Source organism: Argentina anserina, chromosome 6 (assembly GCF_933775445.1).
Source record: "Argentina anserina chromosome 6, drPotAnse1.1, whole genome shotgun sequence".
Lineage (NCBI taxonomy): Eukaryota > Viridiplantae > Streptophyta > Magnoliopsida > Rosales > Rosaceae > Argentina > Argentina anserina.
In genome coordinates, this window is record NC_065877.1 from 19,423,060 (window position 1) to 19,449,532 (window position 26,473).

At 37.8% G+C, this 26,473-nt stretch overlaps 2 protein-coding genes across 2 annotated transcripts; one reads left to right on the top strand and one right to left on the bottom strand.

Moving 5' to 3' along the window:
- Window positions 1-3,026: 3,026 nt before the first annotated feature.
- LOC126797921 (transcription activator GLK1-like) lies at window positions 3,027-7,000 on the top strand. Its single transcript, XM_050524687.1, has 6 exons — window positions 3,027-3,935; window positions 4,371-4,511; window positions 4,735-5,136; window positions 5,606-5,689; window positions 5,835-5,954; window positions 6,443-7,000. The coding sequence occupies exons 1-6, from the start codon at window positions 3,348-3,350 to the stop codon at window positions 6,590-6,592; spliced, it is 1,485 nt and encodes a 494-aa protein (XP_050380644.1). The 5' UTR covers window positions 3,027-3,347; the 3' UTR covers window positions 6,593-7,000.
- Window positions 7,001-21,062: 14,062 nt separating this feature from the next.
- LOC126797006 (uncharacterized) lies at window positions 21,063-23,016 on the bottom strand. The gene is made up of 5 exons (XM_050523703.1): window positions 22,917-23,016; window positions 22,641-22,776; window positions 21,871-21,940; window positions 21,213-21,266; window positions 21,063-21,083 (listed from the first exon to the last, which is right to left on the bottom strand). The coding sequence occupies exons 1-5, from the start codon at window positions 23,014-23,016 to the stop codon at window positions 21,063-21,065; spliced, it is 381 nt and encodes a 126-aa protein (XP_050379660.1).
- Between the last annotated feature and the right edge of the window lie 3,457 nt (window positions 23,017-26,473).

The following is a 26,473-nucleotide window of genomic DNA, read 5'->3' on the forward strand; positions in this document are numbered from 1 at the left end:
AGGCACACCTCCCTAGGAGTAAGAATGAGTCAGAAAGCTTTTGACTATGGGTTTCAATTACAACCACAAGGGATTTACGTCTCACACATATATATATTTGAAGGGTCATATACAAATGTCAGGCATGCATGTGATTATGGCTTTTGGATGAATGCTTCGATGACAACCGACTTCTATCATTCGGCTGCACTCTCATTTTTAATGATTTGGCTGCAACTCAACATCTCTTACTTAGCTCGGTTGTGGTTGTACCTTTTGGCTAAAATATTTGGCCATGGACGAAGTTGCTCGTGCATACTCATTTGTGACATTGCCCAAGTGTGTTATTTAAGATCAACTTGGATTGGGACTAAGATAAAGTCAGCCACACTCTACATATTTTTAATGCCAACCACCATAGTTATTAGTTTGGCTGAGGTTATCTTCTCGGCCGAGCTTGGTTTTTATTTAATTTGGTTGAGGATGGCTTCTCGGCCGAGATTGATTTTCATTTAATTTGGATGAGGATAGCTTCTCGGCCGAGCCGAGGTTGCATTCATTTTGGCTGAGGACGACTTCTCGGCCAAGCTTGGTTTTTCATTAATTTTGGCTGAGGATGGCTTCTTGGCTGAGCTTAGTTCTTATTTAATTTGGATGAGGATGGCTTCTCGGTCGAGATTATTTTTTATTTAATTTGGTTGAGGATGGCTTATCGGCCGAGATTGATTTTCATTGATTTTCATTCATTTTGGATGAGGATGGCTTCTCAGCCGAGCCGAGGTTGCATTCATTTTGGCTGAGGACGACTTCTCGACCGAGCTTAGTTCCCATTTATTTTCGCCGAGGTTGGTGTTATTTTATTTTGGCCGTAGTCGCATTTATTCTACTCGGCCGGAAGTGAAGTTAAGAATGTAGTCCACTTCACACCCATTTTCTATTTTCTACGCGGCTACAACTCAACTTCATTCACAATCTGAATTTCAATGATCTGGCCACAACCCAAATCTCAATGTCAGTCATATATGTTCGGCCACATTTCTAAATTCATTTTAAGTTGGTCAAAGCTAATGACCGTGGTTTTCACCATTTGCTTGCTACTACGGCCCGAGTTTCATAACTATCTCGGTCGATGTTAGAGATCAAAACTCGACAAAGAGACTGACTGGGTTGTTGATTTTAAATTTACAAGGTGGGAGTTGTTTTGAGATTTTATGTTCAAGTCTCACAACCACTCGGTTTGAGAGCCGATGATCATGAGACTGGGGGGGGCTATGTTTGCACCTAAATTTAGCAACCCCGATGGGTTGCTAAATTGGTTCGAAGTTCATCCAGATTTAAGAAGGTTTGCTCATTTAGCTGGAGTTGAGAATCTTAGGAGGAAAGGGTCAGAACGGCCGAGTCCCGAGTTCAGTCCAACCTCAGCCAAAATTAATTAATGATGACACATGATTATTTGGATAGTTCAAATGGACGCGACCGAAAAATGTAATTGGGCCGAGAGATCATTGGCATTTAGTTATTTTGCAGCCGAAACCCAAGGAAAAACATGGCCGAACAAGTTTAGGAAAGGAATTTTCATAAGGAAAAACTATTAATTTGCTTCAAGGATCCAGCCATTTCGGAAATCAGCTGAGTCAAGGCATTCATGTTCGGATCAACCTAAAAGGAAATTAGCTATTTTTGACATTCTAGGACTTATATAGCTAGGGTTCAACCTGTATATATAGCACTGTGTAAATCGTTGTAAAGGGTCCAGCACCAACCAAAGCAATCAATACACAACTCTTCAAATAACTTATCTCTTTACATTTCATAGGTAATTTTACTTTCGCTTTAGTTCTATTAGTCTTTACTTGTTCTTTATTTTCTTGTACCTAAGAGTACTTTGTTAATTTAGATTCACACCATCGATCCATTGATCTCCTTCGGCCAGTCCGAATTGGATCAATGCGATTTGCCATTCACACACACATCACATCACAACGCACCGACAATCAAATCCGCTTCAACTTTGTATTCACGGTGATCTGCGAATACCTTCATCCAATCGATCTCTCGCCTATCACCCGTACATTCGAGTTCAATCAACAAGTAGACGTCTTCGAGGATCCCGGCTATTGATTTGGCCGGAGTCCAAACAAAGGTTTCCAAACCCAACGGCCGAGAGCGTTCCTTCCTTGGCCGACAATCACTTGAAGAAGTCTGATCCAGCGCATACACATAAATCGAAACCTCGCTTGGCCGTCCGGCCGCGAGTTGGCACGCCCGCAAACAAGAAGGACGATTGTTTCTGAGTCCCTCGGTCAAGACGATTTTTTGCCAAACAACAACTCATTGTTTTCAAGAGGAAACCCTAACCCTAAGCGGCAGAGACTTTAGGGAAAGAGAGCAAAAAAAGAGCCGCGGTATCCTAAACTAAATAATTGGTAAGTTAGCAATTGGCCTTCCTTCATGGGTGAAATTAGACCGTCACTAAAATTAGACAGGCATAAAGTTTGTTCTGGCCACCGGGAGTCGTTTTACAACTACATCGGGGATCCATGCAAACACTGATAGAAAGTTGGTCTATATCTTGTTCGCGGGGAAGTACAAGGAGCATTAAATAAGTGCCAGCAAACCAGAATTGACCTTCCAAATTATCCCAGCTAGTACAAACTACAGAGCTGGAAAAAGAAAAGTATGATGTCCAATAAAAGTACAAAGGTCAATTGGTTTTCCAGCACCATGACTGTATATCATTAATCATTTCTTCTTCTGTTTAATTTCACGTACATATGGATGTACATCTTGTTTAATTCCAGCCCTACCCTGACAGCAATATTTTGGATCCGTCTACAATCTCATTTCCTTTTAGCTCCATAAATCCTTTTGGAAATGATTTTAATAAAGCTCACGAGGCAGATTCAATAGATTTTCAAAAGCTTCAAAAAAGGCCATCCACAAATCACTTATATTTGGAAACGAACTCAAAATTATATACGTTGCTGCCCCAAAGAAAACAAAAACCTAAAAACAAATCTCAGAGATCTCAACTCAAATTGTGGTCGAGATCCACTCTCTCTCTCTCTCTCTCTCTCTCTCTCTCTCTGCACTCTCCCACTACACAATACAAAGGAAAGCAACAAAACAAAGACCAGCTCCAACCCATTAAGCACTCAATTTCTCTCAGCCTTCACCTCTCTCTCTATCTCTCTATTCTTTGCTGCTAATATCACCGGCCAGGAAGATTATACTGGTCTTCGAGGACGTACTCCTAGTACTGTCCTTCATATTGTGCTTCTATTTTTGAATGCAATAACAATATATATTACGCGCGTAATTGCACCACTCCGATCGAGTAGTAGTTGTAAGGGCACGTACTCTCCTTGATGCTTATATTATCGCCTTTGAAGGAGCAACACAAGGATGAAAACAGAGGAGGAGATCAGATGGAGAGTTTTTCGATCGGCGCCAACGTGGTGGACTTCTCGGAATTTTCCGGGGGGAACTTGCTTGACAGCAACGACTTTGATGACCTTTTCATCGGAATCGACTCTGTGATGGATGTGCTACCCGATTTGGAGATGGACTCGGAGATGCTGGCTGAATTTTCCGTCAGCGCTGGTGGGGAGTCCGACTTGAATACTTCGCCGTTATCAGTTGAGAAATGGGAGGAAGAGGACAACAAAGCAGCCACCAAGACCAGTACAGCGGAAGAAAGAGAAGGCAATCATCATCAGAAGGTGGATTCTTCGGGTTCGGGTACTACAGACTTCAAATACTCGAGCTCCGATAATAGTTCTCATGGAGGAGGTGGAGGAGGAGAGGAAATCATTAGTAAACGAGATGAAAGCGGAGGAGCAGTGATCAATAATAATACATCATCGTCCCCGAAAGAAGCTACAGATAAAAGTCACCGGAAGTCGTCATCATCCGGAGCACAATCCAAGAGTTCTCACGGGAAGAGGAAAGTTAAGGTAAATCATTCAATCAATCTAGTGCTAGGTACCTGTCTACCTGAGCTATAAAAGCAACTAGGTTATTTCTGACTGTTAATGGTATGAAGCTCGTGCTAGCTACCTCTCCCTTCCTCATAAATTTTTGATAGCGACAGTACTTGTATACAAGTTTATCGCAATCTTGATGAAAGATTCTATACATCTGCTCATAACAAATTTGGATAATGAGGTACTGCACTGGATTCACGGGAATCGTATGCAGGAAGGGGAACGGACGAGACAGTGTTTAAAAAATTATCAAGTCGATCTGTGAAGGACAATAAATGAGAAAAACTTGAGGGTTACTGAATTGGATAGATATTATTTTCATGTTTAATTCAGTTTGAAGTTTATGGTTTTGTTTTCGTGAAATTTGTGTACTAAAGGGGCAGTGTGTTTCTTGACTATGTGTAGGTGGATTGGACACCAGAGCTGCACAGGAGGTTCGTGCAAGCAGTAGAGCAGCTAGGGGTGGATAAGGCAGTGCCTTCTAGGATTTTAGAGCTAATGGGGATAGACTGTCTCACTCGCCACAATATTGCTAGCCACCTTCAAGTACATACCTAACTAATTACGCATATGAAATTATTAATTGTCTAATTGTTCGATTCTCTTTTAGATTGTTCATCCAATTTTCAGTAAGAAAATGAAATAAAGAAGAAGGTTTTGTACATTTCTTCAAGGAGAAACAAATCTACTTGGAAGTTTTACAGAAGTTTGTTTGTTTCACGGTTATGGAAACATTTCTAACTTTGGGCTTAATCTGCTTTGTGCACAGAAATATAGATCACATCGGAAACATTTGCTAGCCCGTGAAGCTGAAGCTGCAAGCTGGACCCAGAGGCGGCAGATGTACGATTCAGCTGCTGTTGCTGCTGCAGGTGGAGGAGGAGGAGTAGGCGTCAAGAGACCTTCGTCGGAGATGGGTCCTTGGCTTGCACCACCCACCATGGGTTTCCCTCCTCTCATGACACCAATGCACCAGCGCCCCCATGGCCATCACCACCAGTTCAGACCTTTACACGTATGGGGTCATCCGACAGTTGACCAATCCTTGATGCACATGTGGCCCCCGAAGCACCTTACTCCCTTCTCATCCCCACCACAGCCGCCTTCTTGGCCTCCAGCTCCTCCACCGCCACCGGAGAATTCGTATTGGCACCATCATCACGATCAGCGTGTAAGTATGAATTGATACCCTAATTCTAATTGTTGCTTGGAAGCACGTACTGTAACCCTTTGTCCTTTTTTTTCCTTAGTCACGGGTTGCGGTTCTTCTTTCACATTATTGTTTGGATAGCATAAAACCAAACATAACTAAGACAACCATCTACATACTTCAATCTTTCAGATTTCCTAAAATGTTCATTCATATATATAAATACATTGATTAACAATAAATCAGCTCAGTAGGGTGATACGGCATGCAGATGAACTTGATTCTTATCTCACCCATGGAGTTGTCTTATGAAACTCTTTTAGTACGGTGTTGATGTTAATACCTAATACATTCGTATGGCGCAGACCTTTTCGTTACAACCATTTCCATTGAATTCATTACGTGTTAATGCCATGCATATATACGATCGATCTGTAGTTTTCAATCTCTCTATATTTGTACTGAAGTTTGATTTCTCTTTTTGGTGTAGGCTCCTCCTAATGCAGTACTAACCCCAGGAACTCCGTATTTTCCGAGGCAGATGGCTACGACTCATACTCCTCCTTCTGCGACGGTAAACTATCATACCCTTACTCTTTGGAATCTTTCACGTATGGAATATATATGGAGTTTACGATCCCTCTACATATTATTGACATTTTTGTACAAAGAATATTTTGGCTCATTTGGTCCTGTACTGTTTCAATTATTTGTTGCAGAGGTTTCCCGATCCACCTGTCCCAGGCATACCACCGCATCATGGCATGTACAAACTAGACTCCGGCGGCCCTGGTGTTCCTGGACAATCTGGACCCCATCCTCTTGTTGATTTTCAACCCGTGAGTGCTCTTCCCTCTCTCCCCTAATCACATCTGTTTTCTTCCTTTTCAGCACTAAAACGGTTAGTCTAGGGCAACTCTGTGATTGAAATCTATCTTTCACTCATACGGTAACATGTTGTGTTTATCGGTCTATGTTACGTACATGCGTTTTTGAGAGCCGTAAGTTGAAGGAAGAGTTGGCCAAAGAATAACTATACAATTTGAACTTCAAACTAACTCAAGGACCAATAGTTAAGATTAAGACAAACTTCATTATAATGTCTGACCAAGAAGCTAATATCATCATATAGAAACTAGTCCGATCTACTATATTGAAACCAAATGTATGTAGTTAATATTCAAATCAGAAGAAATGGTAATCGATCAATTGGTTCTCGACCAGAAATGTACGTACGTACTCATTCCCTTACATGCAGAGGAGCTAAACGAAAATTTATATGATTGGTAGTTGGTTAATTTAACTGATTGTTTATGTGACATTACAGTCAAAAGAGAGCATAGATGCAGCCATTGGAGACGCTTTATCAAAACCATGGCTGCCTCTTCCTCTTGGCCTGAAGCCTCCTTCCACTGATACCGTTATGGGTGAACTACAACGACAGGGCATTCCCAATGTACCACCCGCCTGCGGTTGAACCCGGCACCAGCGCAAGCTCCACACAGGTAATTACAGATGAGGGAACCCCAAATTTGACGACATGTCCTGCGATTCGATGTGGCTACACCTGCGTCGACATCTGCGAGTTTTTCTTCTCTCTTTTTCTTGAGTTGTTTCTGTTGATCGATCCCATCATCTTTCCAGCTCTTCCCTAAAAATATAACCAGTACTAGCTACTACGACAAACTACTACCCTCACCGATCGGATCCATCAATGTCTAGTTGTAACTTGTACGAGAACAGCAAAATCTTCTATGTATTAACATATATGTAGGTGATAACAACATCCTCGATGTACTACTAGCATATATGTATGTGGTAATAAAGCGAACGATTTTGTAATTGGTATGTGGTCGTATTATGAGTAAATAAAGATGAATAACCTCGGGTAAGTTTCACTTCTACTCAATTTATAGTTCTTTCATGCACGTGGACGCGTAAGTACATGCTAAAATGGCATTTTGTCTGGGTATGGAAAACAATTTAACAAACCCTGGCAAGATCGATACGCCCACAAGTAACGCGCCCCACTTGTAATAGGGACTTGACAATACGCGAATAACGCGTTAGAACACCAAACTACCAAGAAAAATTCTTAAATGGGGACTTCCCCACCATTAAATAGCACTATCGCCACGTGGTACGCTTGTTCCACAACAGAATTTCTAACTACTAAAGCTTAAAAGTTGACTTCTCTCTGATTCCTACCATGATTAACTGTTTTTTTTTTCTATAAGGCTAGGTTCTTTATCTTAACCATAAGGCTAGGTTCTTTATCTTAACCATAAGGCTACCTAGGTAAATATAGGAGGACCAGCTCCCTATCTTACTAATTTATAAACCTCCCTACAAGGTACAAACCAACACTACATTTTATTTTTAGAAAATGTATTATAAATATCTACAATTACAAACAAAGGGAGATCAGTGGTGGACATGAAATCCCAACACTCATCCCTACTAGATATTAGTGATTACATATTTACAATGGATAAGAAATCACCTTCTCATGGCCAATCTTAAGATGAAAGTCACTTCATCAAGCACTATGTACCTAAACCAATAACATATATTCATAGATTACCCTCCCCATCACATTGACGACAAAAATTAACTAACATTAACATAGTCCTTGGAAACGACACTATAACCATGATCACACTGCGACACGACCAAACTACACACCTTACCAACTAGGTACCCTCGCTCGAAAAGAGGGACACCAAATCAACGACCCCAAATAACTAAAACCCTAAAAATCTTGTTCAATGACGAGGGATGACGAAACCCTAACAAAACCAAAACGAAAACTCAAAAACATAAACAGAAAAACCCAAGCCTAGGTCCAAACAAAAACCATGTCCGACCCTAACCTTAACCCACATGACCTAAGAAACAACAACCCACCATAGATCTATTACAGAGGAGCACTAGCACATCCGAAATTCACTGTCTCTAACCTACGACTAAAGTAGACATCTCATCAATCGCACCATGCACCCTCCCCCCCCCCCCCACACACACATTTCGTACCAAGTGTTAGGGACAACTAATCCAAATTGAACCATCTCAAACCAGGTTATCTCATCCAGGATCACCCATCACCACGCATCACCAATCCAGTCTAACCCGCCGCCACCACGACTCACCAACCACCCTAGTTCATATAGACTATCTTCTTGCTTTACACCCCCTGAAACTTAAAGACACCAGCGATGTAGCCTCTACATTGATATATCCACAAGATTCACTTCCTTGATCTACTGCCGCTGCCCAACAAGGTATGACCACCGTTTGGCCACCCACAGTTCTCGTTCGTCTACAACTTTGGCAACTCAGTTACCACTTTGAGGTGTAATATTATTACTTTAACGATTGAAGTACAAAATTTACAACTTTTAGAACTCAATTACAAATTTGAGAACAATATTACTACTTTGATAATAGTTGTTGCATAGCATGCATTAATTCATACAAGAATTTACCAACTTTTTTATGAGTACTTTATAATTTGTTGAAGCCGGTCAAACATGAATTATTTGGATATCATTAATCAACAAAAATTGGTAAAAATCAATCGAAATTAAGTAGTTGAAGTTGATGATTTAAACAATTCTAGGAAATTTTGTATATTTTAAAGAGTCTTCAGGCTTTCTAAAGAGTCTATGAATTAAAATAAACCAACACAAATCCACATTGTTGAACTAAAGGCCACCCTCAATTATAATGGCTAAGTTATAGTATCTTTGGGATTGTGAGTATGGGATATCGTACCTAAGGGAATTGAAACTAGGTTATGCTAAACTAGATACAATGAAACGAATGTGAGTTAGGACTTAGTTTTCCACCTCTAACTTCTCTTGTGAACAATGATGTTTCTAAAGTGAATGATGCCACTCTAATAGCCATTTTCTCTCCTTGTATCCCTCTTGGGTATGACAAGGGACAATCTCCTTTGTTGGTATCAAGTAACCCCCCACTACTACATAAAATCTTTCAATGACATTTGAAAAATGTCATGAAAGCCTTTTCATGACGTTTTTCAAACGCTATCCCAATCGACATCTATACGGGTGCCATCGTAGGGGTACCCTTCGATGACATTGAATAAACGTCATAAAAGACCTATTTTGACAGTTATAAAACGTCACGAAAAGGGGCTTACTATGACGTATTCGAACTGCCATTGAAAATATTTTCATGACGTTTTTGAACTGCCATAGAAACTAATCCATAAAATTTATTAAACGTCATTGAAAAATTTTCATATTAAAAAATATATATATTTGATTCCTAAATTTAATTCAGAAATCAATTGTCTTTTTTATTTATAATTACATTGGAGACACCATATCATTGAAATTATCAAATTTATTTCATAATGTAGTTTCATTACATCAAAAGAAGAAAAATGAAAATACAATGGAAAATGCAAATTTTTTATCCGCCGTCAAGTTAGCAACTTCTTCCATGCTCATTTCATCACAATAGTAATTGAGAAACTCCACAGCCATATATATAAGAGTAGAGGTTAGGAATGCTACCTCTAAAGATTCCCTTTGCACTTTTAGTAATCCATATGTTTCTCAATGCATCACACCAGCAGCTGTGTTATTAGAGAAAGTCTTACTTAAGTAACATCCATTTGATAACTCACAGTGAATGATTATTGCATCATATGCTTGGAATAATTTAATATAAGTTATTAAAGAGAACCAACAATTAAAAAGAATCTTAATGTGAGACGAAGTATATGCAATATTGTTGTATACACCTACCAATATATTCAACAATTAGTTAACTCAAAATTCCAAAGAACAAAGGCAAACCCATCTTCATCCAAAATTCCAGATCAATAATGAACACTATTTCTATCACACACCATAAAAATTGCAGAGTGCCAAATAAATATCACTAATTATTGAGAACTACTTTACAAAGGCATGGCACACTGTTTTAATGTCTTGTGATACCCATCAATCATCAAATAAATACTTGAGCATATAATGTAGAAAAAAATATTGAAAATTTACATTTCCTCAACGCCCAAGAAAAGAATCATTATAATTCAGTGACAAGAACAATGCCCCAACATAGAAAATTATACTGACATCACCAGATAACACTAGATGATAAGATAAAGTCGATGCGTCAAATTTCAAAGTGAAATGTACTTATCTTTACTACTATTAAAAACCTTAATTTGAAATCATAGTAATCAACTTTATACTCTTGAGAAACATATATCAGATTCCAATATGACATAAATATAAAGAAGCTATTATAATGAAGCACATCATACCTTTGATTTTTCCAGCTCGTGCAAGCTTGTAGAGGCTCTTCAGATCCTTATTCTCACATATTTTTAGTGACACGTCCATGAACACCCAAGAATGTTAGTTTTGTCAGCTCATAATTGGTTACAGGCTCTAGTAAATAGTGCACGACAAGCCTCTCGGTCCTTTCGGTAAGGAGATATTAAACTAGCAATACAAATGATGCCAAAATCCACAAAGAGCTTAGCGGCCTCAACTGTTTTTAACATAATATCAGTAAAAGAATATCAAAAGTGAAAAAAGCAAATATGCAAATGTAGCCATCTTTAATTTGTGACATGCCCTCGGAACAGCTTCATTCTACAAGTGTCATTTTACTAGAAAGATTCAACAATTAAGTGTATTAGTAGGAACATGAAAGCTAACAACATCTACATTGCATATAAAAGCTTCATGTGTATCACCCCAAATCAGGAACTGATACATAGTTACAAGAAAATAATGAAGCAACAACTACAAATAGAGGACCATGGAAAGAATAGTATATCTGATTGCACAAGGGCAGGCGTTGTTCAATTTCACAATGTGATGCAGAACATAGACACTTAAAGGATTCTAACATTAGAAAATGCTAAGCTAGGATCAATACAGCAGCAATGATTACTCTCCCGTTTATATCTAGCCCAACAAACATTTGAAATGAAAATGATGAGCATTGACTATAGAAGAAGCATAACTTTGACAAGTTCAGTTCATATAACATTGTGTGATTCTTACCGTAATCCCAACTGAACTTAAATCAGTAGCCTCCTCTTCTCTTCTAAATGTAAATTCTAAGCTCCAAATCATTTTGAGCTTCTCCAAAATCAAGAATCCAGCTCCTCACAATCATCCAGAAATCAAAGAGTTGAACTAATACTCAATTGAACACAAATAGAAGCTCCAAAATGAAGAGGGAATACAAGATTACCTTGCAAGAAAGGTCATATGAACCCTATCCACCGTGAGCAGCAGAGCCAACAGTTAAGGTTCGGCGGTGATGCCTAAAATTGAAGGTGCTTGGTAGGATTTCTACTAAAGAGAAGGCGATGACTTTGATTTGGTGTTTGGGAAGCCGGATAGTCGCCAGAAGTAATAGATGGAAGAGCCCATGACTTGAAGCTTCGTCGGTGATGCTGGCTCAGTTTTATAGGATTATTCGATGCTCAGGTTCTAGGCTTCTACTCCTCTTCATCTCAAGGGTTGTGAGACAATGATCGGAGCACAAAGTGTGACGTTCTTAATGTATATATGTTTTATTCTTATGCTTTATTAGTCTTTATTTAGTTGTTTTAGGTTCATATTTGTTATTTGTATGTTTTAGTAGAGTTATGCCGAATTTGGATGTATTGATGATGAAATTGTGCTAAGTGTTAGAAATCCTTATTGATTAGGATTCCTTAATCGACTAGGATTCTACTTTCCTATTTTCATTCTTTCATATTCCTTAATCGTCGAATTCTTTTCAGGAAAGACAAATCTTATTTGGACAAGGAGTAGTGATGCCGTGATGCATTCCTAGTGAGACAAGGAAGTCATGTCCGAGTTGAACAAGGAGAGAAGAGGCCGACCTAGCTATTTCCTAGTTGAAGAATGAGAGATGCCATGCAGCCCCTATGTGTTTCGTGCGAGTTCGAATTTAGGTTGGTTAGGCATGTTTTAGGATGGAGAATATGATGGTGGTGGTGGTGAGCTCGATCGGTGGCCATCGATGCCATCACCGCAAGCAGAGGGAGTCGGGGAGTGAGAGTGGAGGAAAAGCACGCGGCGGAGAGGTAGAAGAAATGATAGGGTTTTCACTCTTTCATAATTTTAACCTGCATGAAATGACGAAAATGCCCTCGCGACTATTTGGGCGCAGTGTTTAAGTTTTTTTTCGTCAAATATTGTTATGACGGTTTATACTTGTCATTGTTTGTGTTAGAGTTTGTGACACTTGAAAAACGCTATAACAAATAATATATACGACGGTTGATAAATGTCATGAAAATGTTTCCATCACAGCTTAAAAACATCATGGAAAAACCTTTTTATGACGTTTTTTAAATGTCATATTTTAAATGATGCTCATAAAATGTCATTAAAATTTATTAATTATAATGATGTTTAGTTAACGTCATAGAATTAAGCAAAAATTTAGATCCATGACATTTACATTTTTCAACGTCATAGAAACAATATTTGATGTCGTATTTATCCAAACGTCATAAATTTTCTGTCATGAAATGCTATATTTGTAGTAGTGCCCTCTTAGGTGTAGTACTTAACTACGTAAGTCCTGGAGATCTTGATAGTGTGATGAAGAAGGTGATCATGGTGTATCATTAAATGATGCTAGACTCATCTTCTTTCTTCTTGCTTGATGATGGTGTATGAAATTTGTGGATGGTGAAGTGGTAAAGCTTTGTGTTTGTGAAATGAGATGGGTAGATAGAAAAGTGATGGATTTTATGATGGAGGTTTTGTGGAGGAGAATGGCGACGGAGTTGGAGGTAAAATTATCTAACACACCAACCCCCACCCCCTCTCTTCTGGAAGTTTCATCGAATTGTAGACTTGTTTAGTTCAGCTATAGCATAGATAGTCATTCATCTAAAGTCTTTGGCACACTATGAGCATATGCCATTGTTAAATCTTTTTTTTTGTTTTTTGTTAAACAACTAATGAAATGCTGTAACGACCCTAAAATTTTGAGCAGAAACTCAAAATTTCAAAGCCGAGAAACACCAAAACAATCTCAACGAATCGAAATCGTTTTAAATGCACAGCGGATCATTACTGAGTTCACATTACAACTCAGACAACCAATTATTACAGACCAAATTTATAATTCAACATTACATAAAATGGAAATGTAATAATCCTCACAATCTCTCACAAAACTCACAAATAAATCCTCACGAGTTCTCGCACACAAATCCGCACTAGAAACCTCACCACAAGCAGGATAATGAACAACTTCGAGTCTCCGGAGTCGTCTCTCAATCTCCACTAATCAACACCTGCGGAATTATCCCCTACACCATCGAATTGGTGCACCGGGTTTGTAAACACAAACCCGGTAAGCTTATAGCTCGTATGAGTAAAATGAAAATATAACTCGCATATCAATATATATGAAAATCCACAAATCAATAATTATAAATGCACTCATGAGTCAATGGACGACCCATCTGGTTGTCCCAAAAATATATGAAATGAAGGTGCTCATGAGAAATCGGGCAACCCTTCTGGTTACCCAAATACATTTATAATACGGGTACTAATGAACGCTGGTACACATCTGTTACCCCTCACGTAGTACACCGCCGATATTGGGCAACCACCTGCTACCCAACATCAAAACAATATGAGTACTCATGAGCCGATAACCACCTGTTACCTCACATGCAGTACTCCGACAGACAGACTAGAGCTCTAACTGTATCGTAACTTTCGCCCGGCCAAAGGCTAGGTTCCGACTTGCCAAACACGTACAATAATCACACCTCATATTGTACAAAAATCAAGTCCGAAGACAAATCAACATTTTAACAATCTCCATGTTAAAATCACGTACAATAATCACACCTCATATTCTACTAATCAAAATCACACGCTTGATATATAAATCTCGTCATCAAAATGACATTATCACGATAAAATCATAACAGTATATTATATAGCAAATTATATATATGTACCTATTTACCATTTATACAATATATATATAATCTGTTATATCATATACATGTCATATTTCATAAACACGTCCGAAGACAAAATGTTTAACAAACACCATGTTAAAACCACGTATAATAATCACACCTCATATTGTACAAATTAAATCACTTCCTCAACATATAATTCTCGTCATCGAAATGACCAATTCATAATGAATTCATAACAGTATATAATATAGTGAACTATATATATATGTACTTATTACCATTTATACAGTATATATGTAATCCACTATATCGTATACATGTCGTAATTCAATATTAAAAACTCTTGTAAAATCTTGAATCTCCGCAAGGGTAGATTCGTAATTATGTGAGATTTTACTCACCTTATCGACTCGAGCGTAATTCCACAATTTCCGAAAATAATTCCTTTCCTTGATTTATTGATCACCTTGAAAAGATAAGAAAAGAATTTAGAAACGTTTCGTAAACCTTTAAATGCCGAAACAGTAATAATAAGTTACTGTTCAGCAATTTCTGGTTTTACGAATTTACTGTTCACTGGATTACTGTTCACATATTTACTATTCACGTATTTCTGTACAAATACACATCAATTACGTATCCATGTACGTGTACATACTGTTTACGTATTTCTGTACGTACGAATACTATTTAAATGTAAATACTGTCTCAGTAAATATTAATTACTGATTTACCCTTTATAAATTACTTTTTACATTTACTAAAAGTAATTTATATTTACATTTACCGTACGTAAATCACTTTTACATTTACCGCACGTGAAAATAAATTACAAAATTACCCTTCAGGTACACGCGCCACCTCCGGCAGACCGCGCGTGGCGCTCACTCGCCACTCACTGTGGCAGCGCGTGGGGCACACGCGCCGACACCAACCACGGCGCGTATCACGCCACCGCCGCCCCAAACCCTTCTCCTTCCTCCCCTCTTCCTTCCCACGGCAACACACCGTGCCTAGCCACCTCCACGCGTCCACACGCGCCGCCTAAGGCGGCGGTATCCCCCAATCTCCTCCTCCTCTGATTCTCTCCCAAAACAACTCTGATCCAACAATCAAACACACCAATCGATATATCTAGCAAACCCTTACCTCGTGGGGGTGCAGCAATGCCGTGAAGACCACCGGAGAGGCTCGCGAGTACGGCAAAGTCGAATCGAGCCGGGGCGAGCTACGAACGGTTGTTTGAGCTTCGATCACTCTACAGAGGGTGCTAGGGTGGCGCGCGGTGACGACGAGCGGGTCTCTAAACCCTAGCCTTGCCGGCGACATCGCGTGGAACGACGGAGATGTCCTCCAAGCCTCGGGTTGTCTCGAGGAAGCTAACTGCGGCGAGGCGCGACGTGACGAGCTCGAGGGTAGCTACGGACGTCCGTGCGAAGCTCCCTGAACTGGCGGTGAGAGACACGGCCCTCCGAGGAGGGAGAAAAGCTCGGGGGAGAGGGAGAGTGAGGCGGAGAGAGAGGAGAGAGAAGGGGATTTCCAGAAATGGAAACCATAATCACAAAAATGTCCTTTTTATACTCGTTTCCAAAATCGAAAACTAACTTCCGACGTTAATAACTTTCACGTCCGACGTTCGATTCGAACGCATCACATGTCCACGCACTCGTATCGACGAGCTCTACGACTTCCGTGAAGAAAGTTTTCACAAACGATCGACGGAGTAAAAGTCGATATATTCGTTGCGGAAACGTAACGTTTTTCTAATTAAACGTTCCGAGAATGTTTCCGTTTTTGTTTCGTATAGTCGCAAACCATTAAATTCATTTTAATTGAATCACACAACTTTATTGAATTCAAATCAACACCAAATATTGTTCTGAAAAATAGGGTTATTACAAATGCTACAACAAATTTTTTAGGAGTCAAACTCAAAACTTCCCACGAAAGAGGGGGAGAATATGTTGCTAGACCAAACAAAACTTAACTCATTAAATTTTGAGTTTTTTTCACCAACAGTCCCTCAATTATGGTGTACCTACCAATGTGATACCTCAACTCTTAATCGTACAAATGTGATACCCAGACTCTAGTATTGCTATCATTGAAGTACTTCCGTCATTTTTTTTCAACTTCTCCGTCATCTTGGTGACGTGGTAAGTACGTGAGGCCCACAAAGAGGGTTAAAAGACAAAATTAACCCCATCTGAGAGGAGCAATATTTTTTCCGCCCTTTACCTTGAGAAAGACACCCAACAATTCCAATTTTGGCGCCAATTTTCCCTCTCTACTCCTTAATTTGTGTCTCTTATCTAAACTAAAGAACTACCGCCAACCAGTCGACCACAATCTGATAAAACCTAGATCAGTCTCATTTTCTATTTGTACCCTAGCACTTATTAAACTAACATAATAAATATAGAAACGCATAACTTAACGAAATTCAAATATATGTTTAAGTACCATTAGTTGCCACCTTTTATGTTGATCTGCCATGATTTTTGCTTGTAAAAACTAATGGTACTTAAACATGTATTTGAATTTCGTTAAGTTATGCGTTTCTATATTCTTATGAGATTGTGGAAATGAGATGTTCCATATAAATTTCTATATTTATTCTGTTTGTTTAACAAGTGCTAGGGTAAAAATAGAAAATGAGATTGATCTAGGTTTTATCAGATTGTGGTCGACTGGTTGGCAGTAGTTCTTTAGTTTAGATAAGAGACACAAATTAAGGAGTATGGAGGGAAAATTGGCGCCAAAATTAGAATTGTTGGGTGTCTTTCTCAAGGTAAAGGGCGGGAAAAACATTGCTCCTCTCAGATGGGGTTAATTTTGTCTTTTAACCCTCTTTGTGGGCCTCACGTACTTGCCACGTCACCAAGATGACGGAGAACTTGAAAAAAACTGACGGAAGTACTTCAATGATAGCAATACTAGAGTCTGGGTATCACATTTGTACGATTAAGAGTTGAGGTATCACATTAGTAGGTACACCAGAGTTGAGGGACTATTGGTGAAAAAAACTCTTAAATTTTATTTTTCTAAACTTTTGTCAGTTTTTTTTCTAACTAATAACTTTTACGTACCAACACTTTGCTTTTCTGTTTTTTTTTTCTCTAGAAAATGTGAAGTGTTTTGACCTAAGAAGCACAGATACAGATACTCGTTTCCGTATTGGACACACAATACAATACGTGGAGACGTTAATTAAATATTATTTTAAATATATATATATATATATATCCATTAAAAACATATTTGAAAGAAAAAAAATGTGGTGCACATTTGCATATGAAAAGTGTTCATCTGAATGACTCTCTCTCTCTCTCTCCACAATAAACTAATCTCCTCTCTCTCTGCTTGCAATCATTGACATCATAAAGTACTTTGTACTCTACTTCGACTCCACCTGCACTCTAGCATCTTGATTCATCTTCTCGATTTTCCCCTTTCCTTATTTTAACATATAACCAATACACACCCAGAACGCGACCTCAACTCTGTAGATCTAATTTATCATGATTAAGTCTCATTACCTCATTTCTCATCCTCATCCAGAACTCGATCTCAACTTTGTAGATCTAACTGCTGAAACGGCGATTCCATCTACTTCATACATTTACATGGTAAGATAGCTAGTTGCTTCTATTTATCAAGGCTTCCTGTGAATCGTGATTGATGATGATACTTTTCGATCATGGAAGATCTCAAGGTTGCAAGAGATTGTTGTTGGCTATGAGGTGGGATTCATCGATCGATCTGAGTTTTTTTCCTTATGTTTAAACGTAATGACCAAAGTGACCTCACGTATCTTGCCTTATTGCATGACCGAAATAGACACACGCGTGTCCTATCATGTCTAAAGTACAATACGCATATCCGAGCGTATTTAGACGTGTCTGTGTCCGTATCAGACACACGAAACGACAGTGGAGAGCCATGTCTGTGCTTCTTAGGTTTTGACTTTTGAGGGTCTAACTAACAACTCAGGGGTGAAGAGTGAAGAGACTGAAGGCTCTACTAGATGAGTTTTATTACTTTATAGTCATTTTTTTTCAGTCTAAATTATTTCATGAATATTCTACTAATAATCTTGGCCACAATTTCTGGAGCAATCATGCAAAATCTTAAAGTCAAATTAGTTGACGCATGCCACATGTTATGATATATATTCATTGACATCATTGTGCTTGGCAGTGAATCCAGTGATTGGCAGATTGCGCCGTTGCCTTGAACATTACCTTGCTTTGCAACAACATAATTATAACAGAAAGTAAAAGACACTTTGTTTCTCTTCATGAATCATGAATCATGAATCACTCCTAATCACGGTGAATTATTCCTCTGCTAAACTAATCCTATATTTATGTAAATCACGTTGATGTTAAAAACACAATTTAAGGGATGGAGGCAATGCTTGATTCTTGTACTTGGAAGAAAATCAATCAAACTTTCCAATCAGGGTCTCTCATTCTCTTTCGAAAGAATTCTTAATCTGTTCTATCTCTTTTTCACTTTGCCTTTGCCAAACGAACTAAAACAGTCTCACCTAACAACCCAAAGGAGAAATCTGTGGAAGTTTGTAGAAGCGAAAACACCCCTTTTCACTGAGAATGAGAGACAGGATTTCTCAATCAATGGTACTACAGTCCGTTAATAACGTAGAGAATTCTCAAAATGCTAGTTTCTCATATAGGGAATAATTCCTCTAAGAGGGCGTGCCCTTTATCTCTCCATTAGTTCCTTTCCTCACTCTCCCATAATTGCTCCACCAATTAACAGAGCAAAAAGCTCATTTGCCCTAACCCTAACCATTTATATATATACACACATATATGCCCCTCCTAGCTTCCATGCTCAAAGTTCAAACCACCATTATCTTCAATGACTTCCTTTGCAAAAGCTCTCTTATTTTTATTCCTTCTAGTGCTTTTCTCCTCTCTTCAAGTTGAAGCTAGACTGAACTTGTTCTCAGTAAAGTCACCCATAGTAATGTGAATGAGCCTGAGATCCCAATCACAGAAGATCCAGCACCACCTTCACCATCACCGTCATTTGTACCAACATATTCACCATTTTATGAACCAACGTATGCCCCAGCATATTCACCAATATATTCACCGACTTATGCACCAACATATGCACCAGCACCAGAATTAACAGCAGCAGATGCACCAGAAGAAGGAGAACTACTCATACCACCACCAGCACCGGAACCGTTTGATTCTGAACCAGAGCTGGGCTATGAGCTATATGGTTCTGCGGATCAGGAGACACCAATCACCATGGACATCCAAAACGAAGTTGCGACTCAAGGAGATGGTCAGTATGAAAATACCAACTTGTTCAACGACAACAGCAAGTACACGACCAATTACAACACCGACAGATACAGCACAAACGACATCAATGGCAGAGAAGGCTTTTCCAACAGCTATTATAGTAAAGCCAATGGAAACAGCGGTGAAGGGTTTCACCAACATGCAAAGAGTGACACAAGGTTTCAGGAAAATGGAAGCTTCTATCAGGATAATGACGTGAAGAATGGAATTAATGATAACTTGAACGGGTACCAGAGAGAAAGCACAATAAATAAAGCATATTTTGGTAATAGCGAGAAGCCCAATGAGTTCAACACCATGGAGGAGTATGAGAAGTACCAGGAGAACCAAGGATATGTACCTTCATTGTATTTTTATATCCATGTTTGACATGCATATACACATAGCGATATCAATACCCTTAAATTCCTTCAATTTATGATATTAGTTTTTAGTAATGTTATTTTTGGAATTTCATTTTGTCAAATTGACAAATGGGTGCGGCTATTCACTACCAAAAAAAATTTGCAATGCCCACATTACTGATTTGTGGGCTTTGGTCCATTCGGCCACATTTATGTGGGAATAGCTGTTACCCATGGTACAACTACATTTAAAGGAATTGTGATTGTTACTGCCATGGCAATTGCTTTATTTTATCACATTTGCACCACTTTCGTGTCATATTATGATTGGGTCCCACTTGGTAAGTTCATATTAAATAATCTCACATTTTTTATGACAATTTTGGCTATATAATATATATTTATTTTACTCACCAATTGCTACCCACAATTGTTTTTGGTTCGTGACATCAACACAATAAATTTAAAAAAAAAATTAAATAGATATGAGAATAATCATTACTTATTCCCCTAAATGAAGACATGAAACATTACTTATTTTTCATTAGAAAAAATAAAACCACTGCTTATTTATTCAAAAAAAATTAACAAATGTGTTCTACCACATAATCCTTAGTACTCTTTACAATAACCAACAACAATCTCAAATATCAACACAAAGCTTACATTGTTCTATAGTATTGAAGCAACTGCTTCTTGCACCCTTGATACTCTAAGCTGCAAATTATGCCATACCTCATTGATAGATTTTCATGGCTCTTAACTCGAAGATGTCTCGGCCTGAATCAAAGCAAATGTACATCATTCTTAATGAGAAGCATATTACATAGCTCAAACTAATAATTTCTACCTAACACACAAATCATAAATCACTGACCATATTTGATCATTGGTTTCAAAAATCAAAGTCAGTAATATGTAATAACAAAAATGCCTCACCAGTTGGTGCCAATAAAGTTACATCATGATCTTCATGACAGAGGCAAACCTTATGCTCCAAGCTCTTGATCTAGCCTTCTCCACTCAACTACATTGTGATACTAAATGGGAATAACTCTCCAACTTTGGATAATTAAAAACATCATCTCAATCAGATTACTGTATAGTTTGCTAGTAAATTGCTTACATGTTACTTGAGACTTAAACTCATCCTTATAGATTAGTGGATGGCATTGCAAGACAATCAAGCATCATAGATAGATAAAGTTTGAATACAAGAATTTAAGTATATGGGCAAACATTACCAGTTTAGATACAAACTAGTTATAGTTGTGTCTCAAAAAGCTAAGGGGGTCATATGTTTCTTCTATGTCCCTGCACACATAAACATAATACTAATCAGGCAAGAAGTCTTAACAAGTATAACAATCAAACAACTGATCCTGGTAGAGTACAAAGAAATAGATCCCAGATTTAAACACACTAGAGAATCAAACAACATACCATTGTGAAGTGGGACATCAGCTTCGTTCTAGCTAAACCCATAAAAATTATTACCTAGAAATCAGAAGTAGATAGAGAAATGAAAATATGTCAAATTAATAAAGTGGCGAGGAACATAGATTTGTATTGTACTAACATCCTATAACCAAAAGACTGATCAGTTACGAGATTCACATTTTTAATTGCAACCCCAATTTGAGATTACCATGTTTATAAACAATCAGAATACAATGATATGACGAGATTTTGAATTTCATTAACATATTGGTAAATAAAAAGGCAATTTATCCCTAATATATATCACAACAACAACAAAAAAATTACCAGAGGTGATGAGTATGGCTGGGACTTTCAGCTGAATCAAAGGTCATGCCATTAATTGCAACATTTCCCATACATTATAATATCAAACAAACTAGCCTAAATTTTCTAGACCCAGATTAGCGAGAGAGAGAGAGAGAGAGAGAGAGAGAGAGAGAGAGAGAGAGAGAGAGAGAGAGAGAGAGAGAGAGAGAGAGAGAGAGAGAGAGAGAGAGAATCATCAAGAAAAATCAATGAAGTGATACAATGTTTCTCCAAAAAGAAAATAGTAGTACCCACATTCCTAAACAGTCATTAATTACAAAACCAATCAAAGTTCAATCTCAAATAATGTTACCTTTGAACAATAGGAACCACTATCCCAAGGCATGATAAAAGCTCCAACAACATGAGATCCAATCGGTACTCTGAAATAAATTTTGTTTGTTAGAACTAAAGAGCTAATAATCAAAAACACATAAATGACGCTTGCCTATACAAAATACTAAGGTGACAAAGGAAAATGCAAGTTGTTACAAAACACCTAAAGTTATCTGCTACATGTCTATAACCATTCACCACATTAAGCCACTTTTAGACAGACTCTCAGATGCGACGTTTTAATAACTTTTTAGTGGGGCACTATTCCATACCAGCTTCATCCATTACTACATGCCAAACATTTTTCACTTGAGCTTCATCTTTATATTATCCTCAATTTTAGATATATCTTTTTGGTAGCAAGATTTTTCCAATATCATTTCTTGAGCGGCACTAGCATCCAGAAACTCTCTCCATAAACCTAATAATATGGGATTATCTTTGCACCTGAAACTTCCTCTAGTAGAAATACTTCGAACATGATATCCACTTCAACAACAACAGAGCTCTACCATCCTTAATTCCCAATTTTTAAGTCTTGCTCCACTGAGTTGCATACATCAAATCCCAACTTCATATCTAGACGAAATGCTCTCTCCTCCCAAACATGTCAAATAGTTATCAGATTGACTGCCTAAATGTTAACTATTAGTCGCTTCATACTTCTCATATTCAAAATAACTTTCAATTCCAGATTTCTAACATTAATGCACTCTTATACATTGTTGCTATCTAACTAAGGTGTACCTTTTTGTGGCCTTATTATTCGTAGCCGGCTCATGTATGACAACCTCACCAGTAATCTCATGCCCCATCATAGAGGGGCTAGCAAACGGAAGCTCAATCTTTATAACATGGAGATCAGAATGGTAGACTCCACATGCTACAAATCAGAATCATCAAAATGAAACAAAATAGTGCCAGAGACCACACCAAGAACACGAGATGAATGAATCAAATTAAAATGACAGCACCCGAATGAGAAATAAAGGGAAATGATGGATTGCAACATAGCCAACATACCGTTGGTTTTAATGAGAATTTCACTAGACTTGGGGCGAGGGATGTGGAACTCTTCAATGGTGAGAGGCTTATTTGGTTTCCAGAAGACAGCTGCTCTCATGTAAGAAGGAAGCTTGGTTGTACTGACTAATGAGTGTTGATGTTGGTGGCTAAACCCGCATATCTACTTCTCTATATTTGCTGGAAACAGAAGAAAGAAACGAGTTGGGGACTTGGGGTGGGTTTTCAGAATTATTTAACTGTTGGGATAACCTTTGTCGAGTTTGTAGACAAAGAAAGAAAATGAATTAAAAGCAATTAAAAAAATTGGTAAATTCGTTGTGCTTGTGTCAGCCTTTCTGAAAAAACCAGGCAAAATGAAATTTTAAACTCACACTCACTCACGTTTACAACTTTTTGTGAGAGAGATTACCACGATTAAGTTTTGTGGCATCCTCATCCCACGTTTAGCAAATGCTACCACGAAATAGTGTAGTCTTAGCTCCCTTTTTTTGTAGTGATTCACTAGGCCAAAATATCAATTAGACAATAGTTAATAGACAATGCACGACATAAAAAACATTGTTTGGAAATTCAAACAATGGTTTCAAAATAAGCGTTGTCTGAAATTCAGGTGTGGACAATAGTTTTATAGGTATCATTGTCCGATGTCATGTAAGACAATAGTTATTTCTTCCCGCTAAATACATTGTCCATGTTTCACCTAAATACAATGGTTTTGTAATTAGGTATTGTATATATGTAGATTAAGGACAATAGTTTTTCTTGTTTTTCAAAGCATTGTCTGAACTGCTTGGGACAACTTTTATTTTACAATATTTGACTGAAAGTTTTAGATGCATTTTTTCAAAGAATGGCTAACAATGGTTTTAGAAAATAATTCAATTGTCTTAGAAATCAATCAAATCATAGTTCTTTCCTCCACGTTAGAATACCCTAACACTTAAAAGATTTTACGCAATCTCTCACAAACGCCGCAAGCTTCTCCATCTCCAGCCGAACTCTTCTTTCTCTCTCCCCGAGCACTTTCATTCCTCCTCTTTTGGTGGTGTCAAAAATACCAAATCCGGCCACAATCTCACCTCTATCACCGCCATAAATAATCAACTTAGCTCTCTTTTCGACTAAGACCCACCCAAAAATCAGAGTTGTGCTCCACCCCTTTTCCCCCAATGTAAACCCTAGCCTTTAACCTTCGATTTCTATTAGACTATAAATCCTTCTTCTGCTCTCTGTCTCTCTCTCTCTGTCTCTCTCTCTCTCTCTCTCTCTCTCTCTCTCTGGGATTACTAGCCTTGATTCTTTACTTTTATCGAGCTCTTAGGAAGCCGGAGAGCATAACCCAAAAGCCAAGACGCCCACTAATAGTTGCACCACCTCCGTCTACTCACCACCGCTCTCTAACTCTCTTCGATTTGTTTTAATCAATTTTAGTTTCTAATTTTTGTTGTTGTTATTGTTTGAATCAAGGCAAACGAGTTGAGGCTGAAGTTAGATAGTGATCATGAATTGCGCCCTCTCTTCTTCTCTCATTTTGGAGTCCTCTAGATTATCTCATATGGTGGAAATCCATATCTACTTCGAGTCGGGTACCAAATAAGAATTAGCAACTTGATGATTGAATTCAATTACAATGAATTATTCTTAGAGTAATTCTCTGTTCAACTTTGAATTTAGAACACTTTGAGCTGAATATGTATATTTGAGGTCACTTTCATTACTACTGCAAAGCTATTTGGCTTGGATTCTTTTTGTGATATATTCATTTACTTTGGTTAATTTTCAATGTTTACTTAAATATATTTGATGTTGGCATGTTCCATACTGCATATATTTCTTCTTGGTGGGAGACTTATATTTGGACCGGATGCGAGATCTCTTGGGTTAACTATATGCCTCATTGTTATCCCTGTTGCAGTTTTCTATGGCTTTCTGGGAAGAAAACTCATTGTTCACTTGGGAATTTCAGTAATGATTGTTGTTAATGTTCTGGCGATATTTGTAACTCATCCTCTTCTAACTCTAGTTTAGGTTTCTATGTGTGCAAATCTCTATTTCAATCTTCACTGTGTCCCTTATATTTCTTGGGTATGTGACATGAAAACCAGAATCATAATGATGGAGCTTTCTAGGTTGTGAACCTACATCCTTATCCAAAGAGTTAGGTGCAACTCTTTGTTATTTCTAAGTTAGTGGTAGTTATAAGAAATGTCAATTGAAGAAAGTTTATACTTGGTGCTCTACCCTGAAAAGAAGAATGTCTATTTCTTTAACAAGTTTTTGTTCTTCTTCTGTTTACCTCAGTCATAGATCCTGGTGTTGTACCTCAAGTAAAGATTTGACCATCACTGTTTTTGGGTTGGCCAGTGTAATGGATTGGTAAGAGGGTTCTTTCAAAGCGCATTAACAGAACAACATGAATTAGAATTAACTCTTTAAATTTCAGATGCAATAACTAATAAATCTTTGGTCCTTGGTGCAGCGAAATTACATGGGCTTCTTCGTGTTTGTCTTATTAGAAACTCTTCTTTGCATATGTAAATGGGTTTTGCTAGGTCTATATATGTCAACCTGATCATGAATAGGAAGGTCGTTCCTTCTCCTACATAAATATGTGGTGCAACCTATTACTTCTCATATTTAAGTTGAATATTGAATGATGTAAAACTTATTGTTTCTTACCAGGTTGCTCGCGTGTTCAAAGCCGCAATGATACATTGAGTGCACCTATCAATCGATGCATCTGCATCATTTATTAGTTTCTACTTACTTTATTATTATTATGTAACTCTGTTTCTTGCTTTTTTTCATTAAATATTTTATTTTTATTTAGGGACTCCTTGCTCTTATATGCATGCGGTAGAGGGGGGATGAAAAAAGGAACAAAATTATTAAGGTTTAATTTCAGCTAGTGGATCTGAGCTAGTGTTATTTAGTTATTGAAGTTTTTTCTCTTTATTGTACATAAACAATTTGATAAAGAATAGGTTGAGATATTCAAGCCAATTGGCTTATTATAGTACATTTGATTAAGTTGTGAAAGTGAGAGCATTGTTCGCTTGCAAAATTGCTTGTGTTATGTACTTATTTAAAAGAAATTATTTGCATTGTTCCATTCAAATGAAAACACAATTCAATTCAACTGGATAGACAATAATATATCACAAAATATAGTTAAAAAATATTGTCTGACAAAACAAAAGACAATAGTCAAAGTATAAGTGACCGTTGATGAAATTGGTTAAAAACCATTGTATGAGATGGATCATACACAACAGGGAAATTGGAAGAGTATTATTGTTGAATAGACCCTCATACAATGCTTGTTTACTAAAAAACATTGTCTCTTTTGGTATTCAGACAATGGCTCTTTTAATCATGTCTATTGTTTGAGTTGATTTCAGACAATGCTTTATGTGCATTATTTAAACCATGTAACAGACAATTGTTCAATAGACAATGGTAGACCCATATATCAGACAATGGTAAAAAAACTATTTTAAATGTCATTATGCTTTCATGCAGGAAACACTACTATTTATCATGCATTATTGCAA